At 41.1% G+C, this 12,476-nt stretch overlaps 2 protein-coding genes across 5 annotated transcripts; one reads left to right on the forward strand and one right to left on the reverse strand.

Annotated features, from left to right (window-relative positions):
• Positions 1-5,620: 5,620 nt before the first annotated feature.
• On the forward strand, positions 5,621-9,525 carry kdf1b (keratinocyte differentiation factor 1b). Of its 4 annotated transcripts, none has more exons than XM_067256476.1 (4): positions 5,621-5,649; positions 6,615-7,546; positions 7,625-7,699; positions 7,984-9,525. In XM_067256476.1, the coding sequence occupies exons 2-4, from the start codon at positions 6,634-6,636 to the stop codon at positions 8,109-8,111; spliced, it is 1,116 nt and encodes a 371-aa protein (XP_067112577.1). In that variant the 5' UTR covers positions 5,621-5,649; positions 6,615-6,633; the 3' UTR covers positions 8,112-9,525. The 4 variants fall into 4 exon arrangements, with proteins under 4 accessions (XP_067112577.1, XP_067112576.1, XP_067112578.1 ...); XM_067256475.1 differs by lacking the exon at positions 5,621-5,649 and adding an exon at positions 5,666-5,806; XM_067256477.1 differs by lacking the exon at positions 5,621-5,649 and adding an exon at positions 5,666-5,806 and having other exon boundaries at positions 8,005-9,525.
• A 363-nt stretch (positions 9,526-9,888) lies between these two features.
• On the reverse strand, positions 9,889-11,118 carry nr0b2b (nuclear receptor subfamily 0, group B, member 2b). The gene is made up of 2 exons (XM_067256480.1): positions 10,551-11,118; positions 9,889-10,412 (listed from the first exon to the last, which is right to left on the reverse strand). The coding sequence occupies exons 1-2, from the start codon at positions 11,116-11,118 to the stop codon at positions 10,162-10,164; spliced, it is 819 nt and encodes a 272-aa protein (XP_067112581.1). The 3' UTR covers positions 9,889-10,161.
• Between the last annotated feature and the right edge of the window lie 1,358 nt (positions 11,119-12,476).

Here is a 12,476-nt window from a genome sequence, read left to right on the forward strand (position 1 = left end):
ATTTGTTCTGCCTCCTTTGTATCTGTCCTGCATGTCAAACCAGTCCATCCATAGATATCCACAACGCAGCCCCTTAAGTGCTTGTGGAGAGCTACTGCTCATTGTTCTGTGGCTCACTTGATCAATGGTACCTAGTTGTGTTCCAAAGGTGAAAGAGAAGAGGATGTGGTACAGCTGGACAGATACCCATTAAAACCAACAAGCATCCCATTTAACAAGTTCATAGGATTAGGGTTAGGGTAATATCTACACACACGCACATACTTTCCAAGACAGGGTTGCATGTTTGCTTTTACCTCAATAATTTCTCCATAATAAGGATAAATGATAAAATATATTTTCAACATTTCAATTAAGTTTTCATTTTGTGAAGTTAATCATGCGTTCAGAAATAATGATTAACAAGTAATTCAGAAACAAAGACAATCCTTCCTGTTCCTCAGTTTAAGCCTGCTGGGGTTTAACAATTTCCGACCTTTCACCTTTAGTCATTGACCAAGGCACACTGACGTGTATTTGTTCTGCCTCCTCTGTATCTGTCCTGCATGTCAAACCAGTCCATCCATAGATATCCACAACGCAGCCCCTTAAGTGCTTGTGGAGAGCTACTGCTCATTGTTCTGTGGCTCACTTGATCAATGGTACCTAATTGTGTTCCAAAGGTGAAAGAGAAGAGGATGTGGTACAGCTGGACAGATACCCATTAAAACCAACAAGCATCCCATTTATCAAGTTCATAGGGTTAGGGTTAGGGTAATATCTACACACACGCACATACTTTCCAAGACAGGGTTGCATGTTTGCTTTTACCTCAATAATCTCTCCATAATAAGGATAAATGATAAAATATATTTTCACCATTTCAATTAAGTTTTCATTTTGTGAAGTTAATCATGCGTTCAGAAATAATGATTAACAAGTAATTCAGAAACAAAGACAATCCTTCCTGTATCTTAAAGTACTGTGTGCCGATCACAACACAGTGCTTGGGTTAGAGAGCGTTCTTGGAAAATGAAAAACAAATGGATACAGCAAAATAAAACTTGAGGCTCATTTAACAGTGTCCCATGTGCAAAACTCACAACCGCAACAATGTTAGTTTCCTCTGAAGTTCTTACAAAACACTCTCATTGATCTCACAATTCAACTGCCTGCACCACCAGGTCTGGGTTGCCAACAACTCTAAATACCATCCTCCATGCATCAGGGCAGCCTATGCATTGCAGGGACCAGCTTGTGGCCTTGTTGTGGGTGCAGCCTTTACCCAGCTGGCTGGATGATAGTCCCTCTGTCCAATGTGGCTTGTAAGAAGTGCTGGTGCTGCGGTTGTTTAGTAGAGGAAGAAGTTTACAATTAGACAGTCATTTTTTCCCTCTGTGTCCCAAATCACCACAGCCAGATTTCCTTCTCTCTCCATGTCTCTCCCAATTACCACTGAGCTTGTGTGATTCACTGTTTCAATTTATACCACGCCTTTTGACTCTGTCCCATGTACCAGGACCGTTGCGTCTGATGTCATTTTGTACACGCTCTTCATTGTGCTGAACTAGTGTACAAAGACAACCTAAAGGATATAAGGCTTCAGTAGAATTCTCAAGAGAGGACCATATATAGCAAATATGGATTGGTCAGAGCTGAGAGATGAGACAAGAAGCCACAATATAGGATTCATAGGAGAAGGTCCTGCCATCGGATGGCTTTTAGGGTAGTGTATCCTGACTGTCTCCCTTGCTCATCAGTTATGGTCTTGTTGTGCTTTAAAAAGAAGCTTTGAACTCTTCTTCCACTTCGTCATCCAGTGCATATATGGATGCCCTGAGTGCTCAATTGAATAGAGCACAGCGCCAATCCAACAGTTCTTTACTGTCTCAATTTATACACCTCCAAATGATTCACCTCTCGCATTTAATGACTGATTTCCAATTACAGTTGTAATGCACTTTACAGGATGACGCACACACGCCATGCGCTCAGGATTGTACACTCAACACTTAAGCCATTTTTGAATGCAATTTTCCATGCCTTTTTAAGGAGCTCTGTCGAGGCAAGGCTAGTCGCATGGAGGAACACGCAGAGCTGTGCCTGTCTACCAATGATGGATTCGTGGGGTGTGTAAACGCCACGGCATTCGGTGTGCTTCTCCATACGCAGCTCAACCTTTTTTGCCCTCCCAGGAGGAGGTGTCTTAAGCTCATTATTGCTCAGGTTGTTATTACCTTCATTATTTCAAACGGTCGACCAGATGCCCAAGCGGGAGGGGGCCCAGCGCGCCCAACAGGGATCTGGAGCTCCTGATTGGTTAGGACGAGAAGAACGTTCTGAGGGTCAAAGGGCAGATTCTTCCGGAGAGGAGACACCATCTGCCTGATGATGATTGTTTCTGCCTTCTTTGGAATATCGGAAAGACACTGCCAAGAAAATGATAATCAATACAGGCACCTTCGACAGTGGCTCAGTGTCTTGTAGAAAATGCAGATTAATCATTGGGTCTCACAAGTAGCATGCTAGGTGCTTAAACACAGATTTGTAAAAAAAATACTGTACGTCCTGCATCGCTCTGCACATAAAATAGATGACAATGCTACATGTTTGCATGGCCATTCATCACACCCCATTTGTTATCTTGTTCCCTGTGGATCAGGACAAGCATCTACATATCTGGAGGGAGGGGGGGGGGGGTAAGGGGGGGGGGGGGGTGTATACAAGAAAGCCGACTAGTGTACAAGAAACACCTGACCTCAGTAGTGTAATTGTCAATTTCCACTCCTGAAATAATTTACCCTTTCATTTCTTTACAATGAGAGTCAAAGATATGTTGAGGTGTGTAATTATTGTTAGAGTAGCTTTTAGTACTCAACAACAATCAACACACGTTGGCCATGTGCTTATTTTTTAGAAATTGTGGAAGCGGACTGAATATCAACAGAGGAGTTCCCAACCTTAATTCATAGATCTCATGTGCATTCTGATGTATGTGTGAAACATATCTTCTTTAGTGCAAGGATTTTTTAGAAACCTGATGCTATTCAAAAGGCTTGTGCCATCAAGATTGGTTTATGCTGATGACAAAGGAAGACTTTTTGTCTTGTTCTTTCACTCTTTTGTGTGACTGTGTCTGTTCGGCATAATGGAAGGAATTCAGAGAAAAGGAAACAGCCCCTAAAAAAAAATCCTTCCACCATTTCCTCTGGCAGGAAATGGTATCTTTGATCTAGGCCACCACACTTGGAGGCCAGAGCATGGGAGGTGTTGCTTTTCCCTGCACTGTAACAGAAGGAATGTGGTGTCTCCCTCTGGCTCCTGAGCCTGTGTAAATGTCAAACGTGTCAACGGCAATGTAGAACCTTAAACATTAAAGGACATTGATTGGGGTTTTTTTCACTCTGGGGTTGAGCTGTGCAGCACACCAGACAAGATAATATGATAGTCAAAGTAGGACAAGGTGACTGGACTCCTTCTCTTCCAGGACACATTGCAAAGAGCTAACAGATGGGCTCCTCTCACACACACCTCCAACTCTCCAGGTGGATGATGGAAATGATCCCTATCGATCAAGGACAGATTGAGATGGAGATTTCCGCTGGAAACTGGCAGGGTTTGTTTACTGTACTGACTGTTTTACTGTGTGTGTCTCCTACACCATCAGTGGGCAGGATAGGATACCACATGGTCGCTGTATGAAATTCTGATTGATCATGCATGCACACTCTAGCAGTAAGGGATATTTATTACTTAAAATATAAATCAAAGTCAAACTCTGACTGGTTATTGTAATCATGTGTAATAAACAAATGCATATTTTCAACTTGTTATTCTTTGGCATTTGCCATTTTCTGTGAAGAACACATTTTTATCGAGTGCACACCGTGCACCCACCAACACATTTATATTATGTATGTGGTGTTTCGGGTCGACTGGGCCTAGGGGTAATAAAAGTATGTGTGTATGTAAAAAAATATATAATTATTGTTTTTTTTTATTAAGGTTTGCATTGTGCCTTCCTGTCTCTTCGCCTCCTGCTGTTTCAACATATCACCAATAATCTGTCTGTCTTCCTGCCTGTCTGAATGTCTCCTGCTTCCGCACTCTTTACTGTTAGGTGTCGTGTATGCAACTACATGATGGCTTGCAAGAACCTGCATAGTGTTTTTATAATACATTAATTCGATGCAACAACAAAAAAAGAGACTTTTTATATTGTTTTACAATTATATTGTTCTGGCTATTTTGTTTATAGCCCACAGTAATGTTGTAGATCCATCGACCAGAGGACACTGATTGGGTTATCAAATTGGAACACAACACAAGGGGTATCTCCTTTTTTTCCACATAAGGTAGATACGGCACATGCTAAGAAACAAGGACAACATGGAAGGTTGTGGTTGCAACTGCATTCGAGAGAATGCCTGAAGGAAGCATGATAGGAGAGACTTTGATAAGGTGTGTGTCATGTCTAGGGCAGACTGCAGCACTGAAGCATGCAACACAGATCCCATCCCCATCAGGGGGCTGCAGGGAGCATCATTAATAAATATAACAAGGGCATCCAGACCAACAAGCTCGCCCTCAGGGTCAGGCTGACAGAGCCTGGAAGTCCCAGTGACGCAAGAAGCAGAAATGTTACTGTGACTGTTTCATTACAGATGACACTTCATCTGTAATGAAAACACTGAAAAGACATGATTCGGGTATGTAGGAAAATACATGAACTGTATAAACTCAGGATAAAAATATATACATAGCCAGATATTAGTGCATCCATGGCTTCCAAAAGTGGTGCTTTATTCCACATAGTAAGTCAAACCAAAACAAACATGTGAACAGCACATTTCAAATTAATAATTAAAAACTGTGGTAAACTAATAACTTAATTTAGATTTTGTTGTGACTGGATTAGATGGCCAAGACCGTTCCAAACTACAATTATTTAAGCACCAGACCCACAGCTGTAACCAGCACTGGCTCTGCATTGTTAACCAGCCAAAACCCAACTCAGTATAGAATATACTAAACCAATCGTTGTCCATCTCTGAGCAGTGAGACTAAGCATCATAAAACTGAAAGAACCTGTTACACATGAGGGTGGTAATTCATCTCTTGCCTGCAACAGCCCCAACTTCTCAGTCCACTCAGTGACAACCACAATCTCAGTGTGTATGCCCAGAGCTCCAATTATAGTAGATAAGGGCCTACAATGTGAGGAAATTAGATTAGCTGAGGTAAGTAGTCACTGGCATCAAACGTTTTCCATTATATACATGGGGTTACAGTGGATTCCCTTCAAATTAAGAGTTATTGGATAGGCTGACATCCCTATCCCATGCATTTCTGATATTGTGACTGGTTTCATATTTACACATGTTGAGGGCGCCATCTATTGTCAAAATGCTGCTTAGCCTCTGCTACAAATGGTGGGAATCTTGTAAATGATTTACAGTGATCAATTGATGTTGATGACTTTCAAACTGTTTTTTTCGGGAGGTGCATTCGTGTTCAGCCACAAAAGGGCTTTCGTAAGACATTTTCAACGCCTGTGCGTTTTCCATACCATAATATATTTTCTTGTAGGCCGACACTAAATTAGGAATTAGGAGCGTGTGTATGACGTCATCAAGCACCTGTGGGCCGAGCTTGTATCTTGAAGCGCAGGTAACTTGGGGAAATTTGAGGAAACTGTAGTATACACCACTACCGTCTATTTTCCCATTGCGTTCTGTATATAGAAAGTATGTATCCATCCACAAGAATAGCCCTATAACATATACGGAGTGTAGTTTGGGAAGCGTCCTGCAACCAACTCTATGCCGTAAGTATAGTGTCAACAAAAATGGAGACAGAAAGTGACAACGACTTAGGTCGACATTTTTTGTTTCTTTTTCTTATTATAGTAGGCTTGCGTATATAATCCGGTTCCGTGCTTTAAGAGCCTATGTGTCCAACTGTAAACGTGTAAAACGAGAGGGTATTTGACCTGAAAAGCTCATTTAGATTTAAGCTAACCAACTTTCGAATTGTTTTACCAAGTGGTTTTCGGTGAGTCCACGTAGCGTAATGTCAACAAATGAGGCCATGTTAGCTTTTCAGTAACATTTAGTTTTAGGAAGTAAGATTATGTTACAGTGTAAAATTGTTTTCGCCATATATGATTCAAGCATTTCGAAAAGACCTACTACTAGTCAACTAGTTGGCTTAAATTTGTTGTCGGCACCTGCTACAGTTGCATTGATGGGGTTTGTGAAATAGTCTGAGTATTTATATATATTTAGGCCCTAAGCTATTTAAAAGAGACACATAGGCCTATGTAAAATCCTACAGTTTCTTTTTTGTTGTAATTCACGGCCTAAAATGTTGAGTTTATGCCAGCACATTAGGCTACACACTACTATACACGCATACCTTGTTGGATGACTTTGCAGGGCCCTTTAAGATGCTGTGCCATGTAGACAATGCTAACAGGTTTGGAGGGGATGATATGCCCTATCCCAAGGTGGTAGTACCTGTAGTCAACATGGTGTTATTTAGACAATACACATTGACACCAAGGTCGTTAATGGTATTGTTAAGACTGCTGTTGAGACTTACAATATTGTTTTCCTTTTACCTGCCTATTTTAGGCCTTGGACCAACTAAGCCATGCCTATCAGCAGTCAGAGACCCTTTTCAGAGCCAGATGGCTACATACATGGGCTCAGCCTCTCACGGAGCAGTAGCACCAGCCAGAAGTCGTACGAGGAGCGTTGTGTGGACCCAGTGCAGGAAACGCCACAAAGCAGGGGGGAGCAGAGCACCCACAAAGCCCATCCCAAGGATGCCAATGGGAAGGAGTCTGAGACTATTGGCTTCATCCCTGGTTCGTCAGAGCCTGCTGCTCACAGCTGTGGAATGTGTGCCTCTCCTAGCAGCTGCAGAAGTTTTGTGTGCAGCGTGCTGACCTGCGGCCTCTACAGGGTCTGCCAGCGCACCGTCCTGGCCTCGTGCCTGGCACCCAAGGAGAGCTCCCCTGACGAGCCAGAGAAGGTCAACCTCCAGGAAATCAAGCCGGGAGGCGGCGAGTCCTCTCCCAGCAAGGAGGGCGGAAGCTGGCCAGAGGACATCCACTTCCATGGAGTCAGGGTGGACACTCTGACCCGGGAGGACTCAGACGTCACTACCAAACCCCAGGTGTACAGCGAGAGAGCGCCCAGCCCGCCGTCATTCTCGCTCGACGATGACAATTGGGGTTACAGCAATGAGGACGTTGATTCCCTCATTGCCAAGAAGCTGTTGGAGCTTTACTCAGAGTACCAAATAGAAGAGCTGGCCAAATGCACCTCCGACTCTGTGTTCCTGAAGAAGACGAGCCAGATCAACCAGCTGATCAGCGAGCTGGCAGAAGAGCACAAGCTGGAGCAACAGGATGCTGAGTGCCGATTGGTTCGTGGCATCATACGCATCAGCACACGCAAGAGCAAGAGGAGGCCCCCCTACACCAAGGCCAACAGGACCCTCTCAGACAGTGGCAATGAAACAATGAAGGACAGTGACTCGTTCTCCTTCAGCAACAACAGTAAGTTTGGCTTCCATTTCCTGAAGGTTTTATGAAATATTGTCGATTATGTTATATTCTGAGTTTGTCCTTTCACAGATGACTATAATGTCCAGATATCTGAGGAAACACGCTCAGACATTTATGCCAGGAAAATGAGGTGGAACAGTGAAGGTAAGACACCAAACTTTATTGGTTAACATATTGTTTTTAATACTAGTTTAACCATCTTAAAGTTTGTTTTCTATTTTCAATTGTTTTTAAATGCAATCAGCTCCTTTCATTTGATCAAGCTTATAGTTTCCTATATTTATGGTCAGTGAAATGCATCCTCTCACTGCAGTAACATTGAAACAATAGTATTGTCTGTGGGTTAGTTTTTCTACTGTACGTGTTTTCATTTTACTATCGCATGTGCTGGAAATACTTTACGGAAATCACTGACTCATTGTTTGCAGAACCTCACCTGACAAATCCAGTTGTCTTATCAGGTCATACCTCAGGCTCTTCAACGACACACTCCCTAAGTCACACAGAAGTTGTTTCCTCTGGGGCCCCTCTCTTGCAGACCTATGTGAGAACATGACTTCAGTCGTGCATCTACAGCAGAACCTTGAAAGATAATCTTCAAAGATGAAAAGAATTGCACACAGTTCAGAAGCACGTGGAGCTTCTTTGGAAGATAGAGGTTTATTTTGACCAGCTATATTTTTACAACAGTTGAGTGTCATGCCATCTGTAAATGAAGGATTATAGTGTACTCAGGGTTGTAATGTATATCGGATTCTGTCATTTTTCATTCTTGGTGAGGACAGCCTGACTAATTGGGTCAGAAAGTTGACAATATATTGTGAACTTCCATTTGCAAACTGTGTCCATCCTGGAGTGTTCACGTGTATCATGTCGCTGATTCCAAATATATCATGTCCCTTTACCCTTGAATGAATCTGGCTGTGTGGTTGTGAAATCTGACTCTTCTCTGTAGCTGAAGTTCCATTTCTTGTTGCTCAAGCTCTGTACTATGCAACACAGGAGCAGGCTGGAATGTTCTAGTCTCAAAACCACAGAAAGAATGAGAAAAGGAGCCATACCTCATCCCATACTCGTAGTATGAAAGATATGGTGTGAGGATTGCTATACTTTTTGTATGCTATTTGTAAGTTGTATCATTCATTTTTGTACTATAAACCCAAATGCCCATGTATTGGAAATGAGGGGACAAAACCTTTCAACATTTCCCATTTATTTTGCCAGTTGTTGATGTGTTGTAAACCTGCACGCAAGACAGAATGATTGTTATATTATATTGCTAAGTAATTCCTTCAAACTATTTTTGTACGGATACACTTGCAAGAAATAATTTGCTAATAATTTGTTTGTACATAAGATATTATTGCCAAATGTTTCATAAAAGCTTTGTGATGTTACTAGTTTGTTCTGATGAAGTGGGACAGAAATTGTATATCCATTGTAATATCTGAAGAATCAGACCTGTAGTTTCCAGTCAGTGCTGAGTCATGTGTCTTGTAAAAGTATCTTGTGTTTTCATTCGTTTTAAGCATTAGCACTAAAGTGACACAAGTAAATGAGTCACTTGAGTATGTCTCTCTCTCTTTCTGTAACTCATTTGAAGTAAAATGTACAGTCAATGTACACGACTTTGACTTTTTGACTTTGTATATGTAGAAATGTGGATGTAAAAAAGAAGTTTGCGTTGACGTGGGTGAATTGGCCAGGCCATACTGTACTGACCACACAGAATCCCTGAACCACTGTCGGGAACATGATACCCTCTAAATATTTTATTCAGTCACAACCAAACCATATGACCAGCAGTTTAACTTAATTGCCACTTTGGGGAATAATATTCAGAGTTGGCATTTTTTAATAGTAACACTAACTCTGTGTTGCACCTGTAATTTCTTAGTGGGGTCATTATGTATTGAGGTCCACCTTTTGTTTTTACTATCTGGCTCTAATAAACAAAACTACTCACTCAATTCCATGAATGCTCTTCCCTGTGTGCACTTTCAGTTAAGCATGAAAGAACTTTTGTAAAACAAGTTTATCTTGTTCTGGCCAACGATGTAAAATATAAATAGCTGTGGGTTTATTGGAAATATATTGGTTGGATCTAATATAATTTGCATGATGCACTTTCTGTATTGTTTTTTTTCTCAGTATGATTTTGTCTAATGACAATCCTTTCCTTACAGTCCAACTCCCTCTTTGGAAGAATAAAAATGCCAGGTCATGTCAGGTTGTCTTTTGTCAAGATTGCAGCCAACGGACTATGCAATTTTCTCTAGATGCAATGTTTACAAATTGTTATATTTTCCCCATATCCTTATTTTATATACATATACTCTAGATTGATTCATTGGTTTAAAGAGAACACACTGGTCATCTTAAACATGTTTTCACTGTTCAGTATTTCTTTATGGTCCATTCAGCCATAAACTTCCACAAGGGGGAGATAGAATACATGTATTACGTTTACTATGACAGCAATGTGTGTGATAGGAACTTTTTTATTTTCTATAAAACATATACATATTTAGCTATAAAAGCCATGGTATAAAACGTTCACATTTATAATTTACACACAGACATGTCTCACTCTTAAAATGTTGTGTTCAGCTATATTCTTGTCTAATGAAAAGCATCTCATTTAACAACTCAAACAGGTCTTCCTGGCCGATGACAGGTCTGAAGAACAGTTCTGTTAGAAGGTTTTGACTGACAGTCTGTGCGGTTGAGGCTGCCAGAAGAATACGTCTAAAGCGGTCCTTTCCCCATTGATCATTTAGGATTACCTCTTGGAGAGCTTTCTGTGCCTCTTGTTGTAGACTTTCAATAAGTGAAGAGACACCAAGTCCTTGTACATCTGCAAAGGAGACGTGAGGGTGAAAGATGACGTTAACATGTCTGTAGAACACATACATTGCCATGTAAAGTTTTACAATAAAGTTTTAGAAGCACTAGATTTCTCAGAATTGATACTGAACTGATTTTGAGTTTTTACCTGGATTAAACAACAACGTTCCCTTTAGATATGCGTATTCTTTTGGACTGAGACCCAGATCCCAGAGCTTGTCTAAGCAGCATCTGAGTTTGTGCACCCAAGCGAGGGTAGGTAGGCACCTCCTTTTATCCTCCTCTTCACGACTCTGGGCCTGACCGCTGAGCAGAATCCTCCGCAGCTTGCTGGAATCTGGTAATTCAGCCACCTCGAAGACCATCCTCTCCTGGGCCAGCCCCAGAAGAAAGAGGGGAGCCCAGCAGTCCCTTAGCAGTGCTAGCTGGTCCTCTGAGGGTAACTGACTGAAAGATGGCAAACTTTTCATGAACCGCACAGTTTTGACCAGAACATCGGATGCAATTTGACAGGCACCTTCAGGGTTCTTCAGGCAAACTGCCTTCCGCTGCTCACAGTGGCAGTTGTGTGGCATGGCATAGTTGTTCAGGTTGTTGTTGTTGTTCAGGTAACTACTGTCCTTCCGGCTGAGGATACTGTATAGGATGGTGTTCGGGTGTTGATCTTGGGAACCCGAGCAATAGCAGTCTGTCTTCATCTCATCAAGAGGAAACATATTGAATTAATTAATCCAAATGGCGATGCTGCGACAAGGAACACAGACCAACCTACTCTCTGGGTCGGATAATCATGTATGGAGTGTAGCTTCAGTCACCAATTCCTATTTAAAGATTGCATCCCCTTTCTATGACAAGTCAGCCTTGACCTGGTGAAAAAAACGGAATGACCCTGGACTGCTGGCTGAGTTAGGCTTCTCCACGTGGAGGCAATAAGACACACGCTGTGACAGTCACGGTGGAAGTGAAGTGAGGCTGCTGGTGGGGTGAATGACATTTATCATGTTTACCTCAGTCGTTAACTCACAAGTCTGTACCAGGCTACCAAGGACTACCAGGGTCAATGCTCAGAGTGCCACTCCAATCTGCCACCCACATTGAATTCAGTTTACTTCACTTTACTTCACTTACTTTACTAACTTCCACATGTACATAAAATAATTGATATTTTTTAATGTTGGCATGTTTTGCTTTTGGCCAAATAACATTTAGATGTAAATACTGTATATGTGGGGTCAATATAAATACTTTAAACACTAGTATAATTTTTTCACTAGTTGTATTTTTCTAAAACCCAACATAGATGTTTTTTTGTTTTTATGACAAAAATGGTGTGAATTAAAAGTAAGTACTTTTAAGCAGAACAATCAATATATTATCAACCTGTTTTATTACAGTTTATTTAAATGGTTTGATCATGCTTCCACAGGTATTTTATCTGGGTCACAGAAGCAGTGAGCTCTCGGTCAGTGACTCCTGTATCAGAGATATCACCTGCTAATCAGTAAAAATAATAATCTTATGATAATAAACATCATAAGCATTAATCTTAGTAACTTAATCTAAACATTTTTCATTTCATAACTTAAAGTTATGAAATGAAAGTTCAAAAGTTGAAAAGTTTTTTTACGGGGGGTTGGGTGGGGGTTAATTGCTGTAGTATTTGTGTATGTAGGCCTTTGTGTCTTTTGTTAATGTAGAATGCTCTACATTATCAATCTACCATGTGAAACATTAAATAACATGATTTTACTTGTAGCAAATAGCAATGATACTGTAGCCTGTTTTGCCCATGGTCTGAATGGTCTGAGAGGTTGCACTATGTGCTTCCCTGTACATGTACAGTGAGGGGTTCACTAGGAAATTAATCTGCATATAGAATACTGCAAAACATTCTAGGCTGTAATATTCACAAATAGACTACATTTTAGTCTAGCTGTATACAACTCTGAAGACTTTAATCTGCAATATTTGGGCAATTTGCCTTGGATATAAGGCATTGAAAAGAATATATATAGTTCTTAATCTCATTAAAGACTATTATATCCGGTTATAATAAAGTCGTTTTTGCCCAATG

Source organism: Osmerus mordax, chromosome 18 (genome assembly GCF_038355195.1).
Source record: "Osmerus mordax isolate fOsmMor3 chromosome 18, fOsmMor3.pri, whole genome shotgun sequence".
In the NCBI taxonomy this organism is placed as follows: domain Eukaryota; kingdom Metazoa; phylum Chordata; class Actinopteri; order Osmeriformes; family Osmeridae; genus Osmerus; species Osmerus mordax.